Source organism: Apium graveolens, chromosome 10, assembly GCF_009905375.1.
Source record: "Apium graveolens cultivar Ventura chromosome 10, ASM990537v1, whole genome shotgun sequence".
Classification (NCBI taxonomy): domain Eukaryota; kingdom Viridiplantae; phylum Streptophyta; class Magnoliopsida; order Apiales; family Apiaceae; genus Apium; species Apium graveolens.
This window is the reverse complement of record NC_133656.1, coordinates 212,775,357-212,786,976: the sequence shown is the minus strand read 5'-3', so window position 1 is coordinate 212,786,976 and position 11,620 is coordinate 212,775,357. Positions and strand designations below refer to the sequence as shown.

Here is an 11,620-nt window from a genome sequence, read left to right as displayed (position 1 = left end):
CAAATTGGTTTAGCTCCTCCTGCATAGCTAAAATCCAATCAGGATCCAACAGAGCTTTCTCGACCTTTTTAGGCTCTTCCTGAGATAGAAAACTGCTATATAGACATTCTTCTTGAGTTGCTTTTCTTGTTTGAACTCTTGAAGATGGATCACCAATGTTTAGTTCAAATGGGTGATCTCTAGTCCATTTTCTCTGTTGAGGTAGATTAGTTCTAGTTGAAGAGGCCTCATTGTTGTCATGATGTGTGACAGAGTTTTGATTTAAAGAAACTCCACCTGAGTTTGTGGATCTTTGACTTGCAGTTGGGGTTCTTTCTGATTGTGATCTGTATTGGTCCTCAATTTCTATTGATGATTCAACAGATGTTGAATTTTGCCTTTCGACGGATGATGCAGATTGTCTTCCAACGGATGATGCACTTGGTCTTTCGACGGATGTTGAATAATGTGCTTCATTAGTTGTAGATTTTTCTGCATTTTCCTTAGACATTGGTTCTTGATCACTTTCATCATCACTGTCTTCACAAATCATCTCAACATTATCAAATTTGAGGCTTACATGAAAATCTCCATCTTGCAGTCCTTTAATCTTTTTATCATCAAACATAACATGTAAAAATTCCATAACAATATTGGTTCTAAGATTGTAGACTATATATGCTTTTCCAACAACATATCCAACAAAAATTCCTTCATCTGCTTTGGCATCAAACTTTTCATGTTGATCAGTTTAATTCCTTAAGATATAACATTTACAGCCAAAGACATGAAAAAAATTTAGTGTTGGATTCCTATTCTTGAATAATGGGTAGGGAGTCATGCACTTTTCTTGATTAACCAAAGAAATATTCTGAGTGTAGCATGCAGTATTTACAACTTCAGCCCAAAAATATGTTCGTAACTTTGATTCTTCTAGCATTGTCCTTGCAGCTTCAATAAGAAATCTGTTTTTCCTTTCCACCACACCATTTTGTTGTGGGGTTCTTGCTGCTGAGAATTCATGAATGATCCCATTCTCTTCACAAAATAATCTCATCAAATAATTCTTAAACTCAGTTCCATTGTCACTCCTGATTCTTCTTACTTTAAAATCAGGATGATTATTAACTTGTCTTATGTGATTGCTTATGATTTCTCTAGCTTCATATTTGGACTTATGAAAATATGTCCAAGAGAACTTTGAAAAATCATCCACCATTACTAGACAATACCTTTTCTTTGAGATTGCAATATGTTTACTGGTCTAAATAAATCCATGTGCAGTAATTGTAGGGGTTCTTCAATTATTGAATCAAGCTTCTTTCTGAATGATGCATTGATTTGCTTTCCATTCTTACAGGCATCACACAATCCATCCTTTGAGAATCCCACTTGAGGAATACCTCTCACCAAGTCTATCCTGACTAGCTCATTCATAGTCTTGAAGTTAAGGTAGGACAGCTTCTTGTGCCACAGCCAACTTTCATCCCGACTTGCCTTGCTAAATAGACAAGTGACAAATTATGCATTTGATGAGTTGAAGCCAACTAAGTACATATTTCCTTTTCTCACTCCAGTGAGAACCACTTTGTTGCTCTTCTTGTTGGTCACAACACAGGCTTCAGAATTAAATGTTACTGATTTGCCCTTGTCACAAAGCTGGTTGATACTCAACAAATTATGCTTGAGTCCATCCACTAGGGCAACCTCTTCAATGATGACATTATCCTTTGAAATCAAGCCATATCCCACAGTATAACCCTTGTTGTCATCTCCAAAAGTAATACTTGAGCCAACTTTTTCCTTGAACTCAGAGAGCAGGGTAGGTACTCCAGTCATGTGCCTTGAGCACCCACTATCTAAATACCAAAGATTTTTTCTGTTTCCATGCACACAACAAAATCAAATCAAGTTGATTCTGGTACCCAAGTTTCCTTGGGTCCTGTTTTGTTAGCATTTTTTTTAGGTTTCTTAGGCTTGTCTTCATTTGACTTAGGCATTTGAGATTCATCCTTAGTCAATTGAATAGAACCCTTAAAACCATTCATCATTGCAGAATTACCATGCACAGGCTGATTAACATGGAAAGGTATATTTTGTGCAAACAAGTTCTTCCAGTAAGGCATGCTAAATGGCATTTGTGGCATACTAAATACAGTATAGTAAAGATTTTGTGCAAATGGCATATTAGCAAACTGTGCATTCAAATTATGTGCAAGCATAACATTCACAGGCATTGTAGGCATGCTGGAAAATGAAGGAGGTGCAGACATGGAAGCAGGCATGGAAAGCTTGCAATTAATATACAAATGATTAATACTATCACACTTAACATAGACTTTTATTGGTGCATATTTATCAGGTGTGTAGTTGTTATGTTTGTTAATTCCTACTTTCCCATTTCTATTGTTTTTCCTTTTAGACTTTGTTCTCACTTCAATTTTCTCCAATCTATCATTTAATTGCTTAATGGACAGATGCCCTACATTGACTCTCTTGTTCTGTTTCACTTGACTTGTTTCTCCTGGAAACAACTGATCCATATTTTTCATTTAATTTAGCTAGCTTAGCTTTGCTAACTGGTTTACTAACACTTAACGGATGTGGCTCATTGTCTTTCGACGGATAATCCTTTTGATTATTCGACGGATAATTTTCATCATCCGTCGAATCCACATCTGTTGAAAGTCCTTCAACCAGATTGGAATCAAGCTTCTTCTTGTTCTTTTTCCAGGCTGCATCATAAAAGGATTCTATATCTTGAACTTTAGTAATTTGAGTATGGACACCTCTAGATGATTTCCATGCCTTAATTACTTCCTGTTCTCGTTCAAACTGCTTTCTTAAAATCTCCTCTTTCTTTAAAGATTCAGTCAATTCATCTTTGACAGTCTTGCATTCTATTTTCAGTTTTTCAAACTCAACAAATTGAGTGTCTAGCACAATATTTCTTTCACTTAAAAACAAATTATTCTCTTTAAGATTAGTGTTTTCTTTAGTGTGAGACTTGAGTGAAACACGCAAATGATATAATTCAATGGACATGTCATTTATGGCATCATTACACTTAGCTTTAGACAAATGTGATAGATTAGTCGTGATTACATGATTGCTTGATGAATTGATCTCCGTTTCATCTGATTTGGCCATAAGTGCTAGATTGACATAGCTTGTACCTTCATCATCTTCTAATCCATCTGCAGCCCATTCATTTTCCTTTTATTTAAGTAACTTAAAATATTTTTGTTTGTAATCAACAGCCTCAAACTTCTTTTTACCAGAATCAGACTTTCTGCATTCACTAGCAAAATGACCAGCCAAGGCACACTTGAAACATTTGAATTTAGACTTATCAACCATGTTTTTGTTGGACTTGGTTGCTCCAAAATTTTTCTTGAATTTGAGCTTGGCAAACTTCCTGGATAGAAAAGCAAGATGCTCATCTATGTCATCTTGACTGAGTTGGTCTTCATTCTCAGCTACTAGCCCTTTTTCTTTGCATTCACAAACTCTAGGGTTTGGTGCAGATTCAACAGCTCCAACCTTTGTCTCCTTATCCTTTTCTTGCTCAGCAACTAGTGCAATGGACCCTCCTTTCTTTCTTTCTTTCTCTAGCTTTTCATCTTACTCTATTTCAAGCTCATAGGTCTTTAGAATTCCATACAGTCTATCCAAGGTGAATTCCTTGTAGTCTTGAGAGTTTCTTAGTGAGACTGTCATGGGTTTCCAATCCTTTGGTAGAGATCTTAGAAATTTGAGGTTTGAATCCTTTATTTGATAGACTCTTCCATGCAATTTTAGAGCATTTAGTAACTTTTGAAATCTACTAAATATGTAGTGACTCACTTTCTTCAGTGAAAGTGCTTATATATATTAATGGAAATTATGATAGGAAAATTTAAAAAGTTTTATCTTACATCAGATTGCGCTGAAAGAAAAAAATAAGTCACTTATATTTATATAAAATGAAGGTGAATTAATAAGTCATTTATTTATCTAGAAAAACATGTATGTATTTAATGTGTTATGTATTAATTAAGTGTATCTAATTAATATGTTAGCAAGTTGACAACTCTACACATAAAACAAGTTAGGGAAATTATAATAACTAGTTTTATACCCGCGCAATGCACGGGATTTTCTAATTAATTTTTATGTGTTTTTTAATAGTTTATTTAATTGTTCTTTTTGAATTTTTATAAATTTTTGGAATGGTTTTCAATTACTTTTTGATTATATTTAATAATTTTGATTTTTAATTACTCATATGCATATTTTTAATATAAACATGAACGATGTAATTGATTATTTGATAAATTATTTTTAATTGTATTAATATTATTTTTAAATGGTGTTATTGAATTTAATACATTACTTTCAACTGTATTAATATTATTTTTTATTTAATACATTATTTCACTTGTATTTAACATAAATTGTGTTATTTATTTCAATTTGTAGAATTGTTTGTCTAATTTTATAAAAATTTCTATGAACATTTTTATTTAATTCAAATTTAATTTTTTGTTATATTGTTATTTGTATTATAATTTCAATATGCGTAAACATAAACGGTGTAATGGATTATTTAACAATTTATATTCCCTATATTAATATTATTTTTATATGGTGTTATTGAATTTAACACATTACTTTTGATTTGATATTATTATTTTTTATTTAATAGAATATTTCACTTCTATTTAACATAAATTGTGTTATTTATTTTAATTTTTAGAATTGTTTGTCTAATTTTATAAAACTTTATAATTACCTTTTTATTAAATTGAAATTTAATTTTTGTGTTATATTTTTACTTGTATTTTAATTCCAATATGCACAACCAGGTAAAAATAATATCAGGTTATTTATATTGTTATAATATATATTAATTATAAATGATAATATCATGTTATTTATATTATATAACACATTTATTTTTTAGAAACAATATTATTTTTCCAAATTCTAAAAGTTTAATTTTAATAAAGAAGTTAACAAATAATAGAAATTTTCTTTCAATTATTGATGTAAGCGATTTCAAATATTAATATGCTAGTCATGTGTTGTTTTGTTTTGCCTAGCATAGTTATTTATGAGATATTTGTAGGTTTAGTTGTTTAAGTGACAGTAGGACTGACCAAATCATGTCATACGTACCATATTATCTGTTTTACTCTGATTATATATAAGGATATAATTTCTCATTAGTGCATGGAACAAATGTTTACTACATTCACCCCCACCAAATAATAAAATTGGGATATTAAAATTTTATTGGTCCGAAGCCGTTAATTTAAAAAGGTTGAAGTGTATTATAAAAAGCATAGTATTTGTTTTATGTAATTAAAATAAAATAAAACCGACCATTGAATTTAAAGTGACATAGCATTTTCCAAAATAAAAAACCTCGAATCATTTGTCTGGGTCGTGTGTAGCAGTTTAGAGTTGAGAAGCCAGAGGAAGGAAGGAAGGATGAATTGGCCCAGTGTAGAAGAAGGCCCGCCGGAGGTCACTCTCGAGACTTCCATGGGCTCTTTTACTGTTGAGGTACCCCCCACGCCAATTACATCCTTAAGTTTTTGTAATTTCTAATTAATTGGAGTTTGTGTTTTTTCATTATTTCCCAGATGTACTACAAGCACGCTCCAAAAACTTGTAAAAACTTCATTGAGCTCTCTCGCAAGGGTTACTACGACGGCGTCAAATTCCACAGAATTGTTAAGGTTTGTTTATTTTTTTTATTTATTGTTTTGTGGCTTCTTTATGAGAATTTGGGGGAGAAATTAAAGAAATTTACAGACTGTTTAGTTATTTCTAAGTATTTCAACTCACACTCTCAAGTTCCAAAAAAATACATGTTGCTGATAGTGTATCATCGTTCAGGCTTACACTACTCAACTTTTAGTTGCTATGATTTACCAGTTGTCGGATAACTATAAATTGTTATTAGAAGGGCTTACTTGGATCATTTAACTTTTAACATTGCTCCTTATCAATTTAATTCCCTTTTTATTTTTTATTGCTTAAGATCTTTTGTTGTGTTTGGTTGGGGGAGATGAAATGGAATGAATAAAATTAGCAAGAAACAATGAATGTTAAAGGTATGTTTTGAGAAAAAAAAATGATTAAGATCTCCTTATACAGTAAGGTTAGGACAGTAAGGTTAGGACAGTTAGCTAACACGAGTGAGTAAAGTGTTGAATATTCCAACGAAGGCCTTCTCCCAACTTTATAAGTTTTTGGACCTTACGTTTTCTTTTGGGGGAACTGGGGTGTTGGTTACTCATCTTAAAAATACTCAAAATATTTTGAGATTTTTGGGGATAGGGAGATTCAAACTCAATTACTGTGCTAAGTTACCGGCTCCTTTTAAAACCTTGTGGTGTGTGGGTTCGGTTGAATCATATATCTTTAAAAATGGGCAACCTGCTTTAGAAACAATACACATTTAGTCAATCTTATTAACTACCAGCAATATAGTGAAGATGATGTCAAATAAGTTGTCTATGGCCATCTCATCTTTCCTTCTCTCTGTAACTCTCCATGAACGAGAGTTTATAACATATTTTCCATGCATTGTATTGATATATTTAATGAAGTATACTAATTATGATTTTTGAGTAGGACTTTATAGTCCAAGGTGGGGATCCTACTGGCACAGGAAGGGGCGGACAATCTATATACAACAACGGGTATGTTGTTCATTTTAATTCTCTAGTATATGAAATTTCTTAATCGATTCATCTACAATTTCATTAGTTGCCAATAGCTTAGTTGTTCACCGTGCTAACATCTTGAATGAAATAGTTCCGGAACCTGAATGGTAGATATCATGAAAATATGTTTCCATTAGCAAAACCAGCTGCTTAGATATGTGTTTTCATGATAAGTGATGTTTTGATCTAGCAAATACAGCTCACTGATTTATCATGTCCCCGCTCCAGTCTGGAGCTTTATAATGTGGTAAGGAATGATGCATGTATCGGCAGACTATGAGTGGTTCCCGAGACATTTTCTTTGCACAACTTCAATGCATATCTCTGTACTGTTCTTGTTAGCATAGAATATGTTTCAGTTGATTACGTATACCCCACAGATATCTGCATACTGCATGTAAAGTAGTTCTGCCTGTAATATATGAATCATCTCATATTAATCTTCTATTCATATAGGAGCAGAATATTTCTATATATTGCCCAGTTCTTTTGATAACGCGGCACCCCAGTTTTGTCATCGGTTACTTGTGTCGTTTTTATAACCATTGAACTTTCGAAGTTTTAATGACTTCACTTCCTCTCTTGTGGCATATATGTTCAGTGGCAAATTCGAGGATGAGATACACCCAAAGTTAAAGCATACAGGAGCTGGTATACTTTCCATGGCAAATGCGGGTCCAAATACCAATGGAAGTCAATTCTTTATTACCTTGGCACCAACACAGTCTTTGGACGGTAAAATTTCAACTCGAACTCAGATCACTTGACCCCTTATTCAGCTCGTTTTGCTTTTTTCGGTTCAACAATATATTTTTCCGGTTAATATGCTCCGCAGAAGCGTTAAGTGCCCATTTGGGTAATGGGATTTTAACCTGGTTAATGGGAATGGGAATGAGATTTCAATACAAAAACTGAAAAACATATTGCAACCTGATTCCCGTTTCCGTTAACCTGGTTGAAATACCATGATGCAAATGGCCCCTGAATAACATTGGGTGTTCCGCTAATTTTAGGGGGCCGATGTGGTTAATAAAATTTGCGACATCCATGCTTTTTTTTTTTGTGAAACTATCATTCTGCCTCAAGTATCAATAAAATGATCATGAAGTAGTTTTAGCCTAAATTAACCGCAACCAACCGCAATTACGTGGGTGGATTTGGTTGGTTTTTACATACCAACGGTTTGGTTGCGGATGGAGATATTGGAAAACTGCAAGTTGCGGTTTGGTTTGTTTTTTACCCTCCAACCGAACCAAACCGCACTGCGTACACCCCTAGTTTTAGGTACATATTATACCTTATTAAAGATAGTACTCTAGTTTAGAAAGAATTTACATGTATTTTAATAGCAGCCTTTACAGTTCGTCTAGTTTCCTTCACAAAGATTAGATTGGCAGAACATGCGATGCCTTGACAACTGGGTGTCAGGATAGTACAAAGTTTAAAGCTAGACTGACCTGATTCTATGCCCTCAAACGAGTCTACTTCTGTGCATAGAAGTTTAGAAGTTGTGACTTATATTTCATTTTTAGTTTGCTTTTTTTTTTTCTTTTGCACTAAACTAATCTCACACCAATTGCTTCTCATTTATCCTTAAAGGCTAAAGCCTTATTTCAAGTTGCTCGATTTATCTGTGAACTTGATTTTCTTACAGCACATAATAGCCCACTCCCCACAGAAATGCCATTTTCGCTTTATGTATTGGATGTTCTACTGTGTTGCCTGTTATATAATGACATCTGTGTGATGTTTATACGAGCCTATTGAATTTTGAGACTTTTGAATTTTAAGTGGAAAATTTGAGAATGGTTCTGCTTAAATAAGAAAAGAGCGAGTAAATATAGAAGAATGGATGGAGGAGGAGAATGAATCATTTTTGAACTGTCTTTAATCTTTACCCTCACTCTTCATCCACGACTGGAGTGAACAATTGAATTTTTCACAGGAATATAGCCATGGCGGACTCATTCTCCATGCTCACCGCCGCCTCTACTTATCCTTAGCATTTGCTTACAAATAATCCATCTCTCTCATATTCCTTCTGTACAATCTTATGTAATGCGGAGCGAGGGAGCCAGATTTATGACCTAGCTTTGGTGATCTTTTTTTCTTATAATTTTTTTTGCTAAACAAGAAAGGCATTAGTGATATCTACATGCTCTTTCATTTCAGGAGCGAAAATATATTTATACAAGGGGTTTTGTTTAACATGCATCGCATTAATTAACACATTTGGGGTTTCTGTTGATGCTTATGATATTATCTTCTCATTATATCATAAGATTAACAGAAGACTGTTAACAAGCACTGTAAATCTTTCACATGCTCTTTTTGGTGGGGAAAATACTAATCTTGTTTTCTCGTATCTTTCATTGCTCATTGTTGAGTTTTGTTATTATCAAGTGCTCATTCTGTTTCATGTGTGTTTGCTATACATCTTGTTCAGGAAAGCACACAATATTTGGAAGAGTGTGCAGAGGATTGGAAATTGTTAAGAGACTTGGTAGTGTTCAAACTGATAATAATGATAGGTATGTTAATTGTCATAAGACCATATAAACATATTCTTGGTTACACTTTTTAAGTATAAATGATTGAATTGAAGTAATACTTTACCAAGGTTTTTATAATCGGTTTGTCTAGCATGTGCCCAAGAAAGTGTGATTGATGAGTTGTAAAAATTTTATTGGTGGAGATTTTTGTGCATTCAGAGGGGGTCCATCATTATTAATGAGCTCTCCACCAATATATTGTGGACACCTCATCAAACACTAACTCTTAGCATGTGTCCATGACCGCACACTAGAAAAATCCTTTAATAATAGTCATTGTTCAGTATTAGGTTCCTTTTCTTTTAATGATTATTGGAACCAGCTTTGTGCAGCCTAATTTAGTCATCCTTATGTTTTGTTAGACCTATTCATGACGTGAAGATACTGCGTGCAGTAGTCAAAGTTTGACACTTCGATAATGTTGGAGCGGTGGTAATGGTAAAATGGTGTTGTTTGACGTGTCCGATACCCTGTTTTCCTTGAAAATGGAAAGACTTCGTTTTGATTTCCTGTATTTCTATTATCAGAATTAACATACAGCCAATGATTATCAAATATTGAATATTATGTTAGATTCGAGCTTCCAATAGAATCTGAATATTTGTTTTGATTAGATTCAGTATGCCTGTATCTTTCCCATGTGTTCAGTGTGTTTTTCAAAATTGCATTGCACTGTTGTATAAGATGTCATGACATATAATGTAGACAATCCATTATGATTTTCAGAAAGTGGTTTACGGATTAATTTGAATTAGACCTAAATGTTAGATTTCAATTGGAACCTCATTTCTGTGATAAGCTGGATCGGAAGGTCAAATTGGGGTATCAGAATCAGACTCTCAGGTAACTGAATTTGTGTTGGAATAAAAAACTGAAGAAATAATAGATATACATTTCAGCACCAAAGGTCTTTTTTTGACAAATCTCTCAACTGATAAAAACTGCTGGTTGGTATGTTAATGTAACTGCACTTGCAACAATACGGTAGAACCTGAATGAATGAATATTTGATAAATGAATAATCTCATTAAATTAATAATTTTTTTATCCCAACATTATACAGATAATATATTTTTGACATCGACAAATGAATAATCTTGATTAATAAATAAAATATTTTGGTCTTAAAAATATATTCATTTATCGAGATTTAGCTGTATAAAAAAGACGATAATTCAATTATGCTTCAATTAGGTGAAATATGAAAAACATTGAAAATGGTGGCAATTACGGATCTCAAATTTTAGTTGGAGACTTGGAGTTGAAAATTAGTAAAATTTAAAATCTCAAAATTAAGTGTAAATAAATATATTTACAACAATTTGTTTTTGTAAACTTATCTTCTACTAGACATTGGGCCAAATACCACCCATTTCTTTGAAACTAAAGCCGAGAAATAAAGGACACGGGCCTATGTTAACATAGATATGGATATTCTCGTCAACTAGGGCATTCATTTCTTCCCGTGTGCCTGCAGAACATATATAATCATAGTCGCCCCCTCAAGCTCAAACATGTGCCGTCTATTTATACTTTCTAGGGTTTATCCTTGCATAATTCTATCTGATTTTTTTATTTTTTATTTCAATTTGTTTTTTTTTTGTTTTTGTTGAATGCGCAGCCCTTAAGATCGCCTTCCACATAAACAAAATGGAAGCGTTTTGAGTCATAGCCGCGCTATATCAACCCTCGTGTTTATATATGTTTTTTATGTAAATCTGGGATTGTTTCATTAGGGTTTTCCTATTGAAGTACTCCCTTTTCTCATTTAAATCACTGAGCCATTCTATTTGATTATGTATTTTCTCTGTTTTTTCGGTGTTAAATCTTCAGATTTATCTGCTGATTTAATGTCATTTAATAGGGATTTACATAGTACATCAAATGTTGTGAATGGCTCTGATTTGTTGGGATACATTTTGTTAATGTGTTCAGTTTTTTTTTTTTGAATGTTTTTTGATTGAAAAAAATAAATGGGGGGTGTAAGGAGCAAGAATGATGATACAATTAGATGTGTTAAAGGTGAAAAAATCCTTAATGAACTCAACAAATTGAGGCATTATTCATTCATACTACCTGACTTGCTATTACACCCACTTCTCTCTTTTACTGTTGTGTGGATTTAGAATATATATAAACTCCTTGTTAAGTTTACATTTTTGATGTGTTTTCGTTTCAAGCTGGAACTGGATGGGCAAGAATGAGGAATAACTTTAATGTGAGGGGAGAAATTCCTTGTGAACTCTATAAAAAAAAGCTTATTGATATTCTGACTCGCCTAATGATATTACAAATAACTTTTTACAAAACCTTTTGAGCCAAAGATGGATTTACAAAGGACTCAAATTGTTAAACAGGGGTGTAAACCAA

The 11,620-nt window shown here is 33.0% G+C and overlaps 1 protein-coding gene and 1 non-coding gene across 2 annotated transcripts; both read left to right on the top strand.

Moving 5' to 3' along the window:
• Window positions 1–5,370: 5,370 nt before the first annotated feature.
• Window positions 5,371–9,863, top strand: LOC141693554 (peptidyl-prolyl cis-trans isomerase CYP18-2). The gene is made up of 6 exons (XM_074498694.1): window positions 5,371–5,529; window positions 5,610–5,705; window positions 6,607–6,674; window positions 7,300–7,433; window positions 9,145–9,229; window positions 9,613–9,863. The coding sequence occupies exons 1-6, from the start codon at window positions 5,455–5,457 to the stop codon at window positions 9,656–9,658; spliced, it is 504 nt and encodes a 167-aa protein (XP_074354795.1). The 5' UTR covers window positions 5,371–5,454; the 3' UTR covers window positions 9,659–9,863.
• Window positions 9,864–11,234: 1,371 nt separating this feature from the next.
• On the top strand, window positions 11,235–11,340 carry LOC141694473 (small nucleolar RNA Z266). Its single transcript, XR_012563777.1, has one exon. It is a non-coding gene; the product is annotated as a small nucleolar RNA Z266 (small nucleolar RNA).
• The last annotated feature ends 280 nt before the right edge of the window (window positions 11,341–11,620 follow it).

Coding starts and splice junctions, on each gene's coding strand:
- LOC141693554 (XM_074498694.1), top strand. CDS start 5,455: ATGAATTGGCCCAGTGTAGAAGAAGGCCCGCCGGAGGTCACTCTCGAG. Junction 5,530..5,609: donor TGGGCTCTTTTACTGTTGAG/GTACCCCCCACG, acceptor ATTATTTCCCAG/ATGTACTACAAGCACGCTCC. Junction 5,706..6,606: donor AATTCCACAGAATTGTTAAG/GTTTGTTTATTT, acceptor ATTTTTGAGTAG/GACTTTATAGTCCAAGGTGG.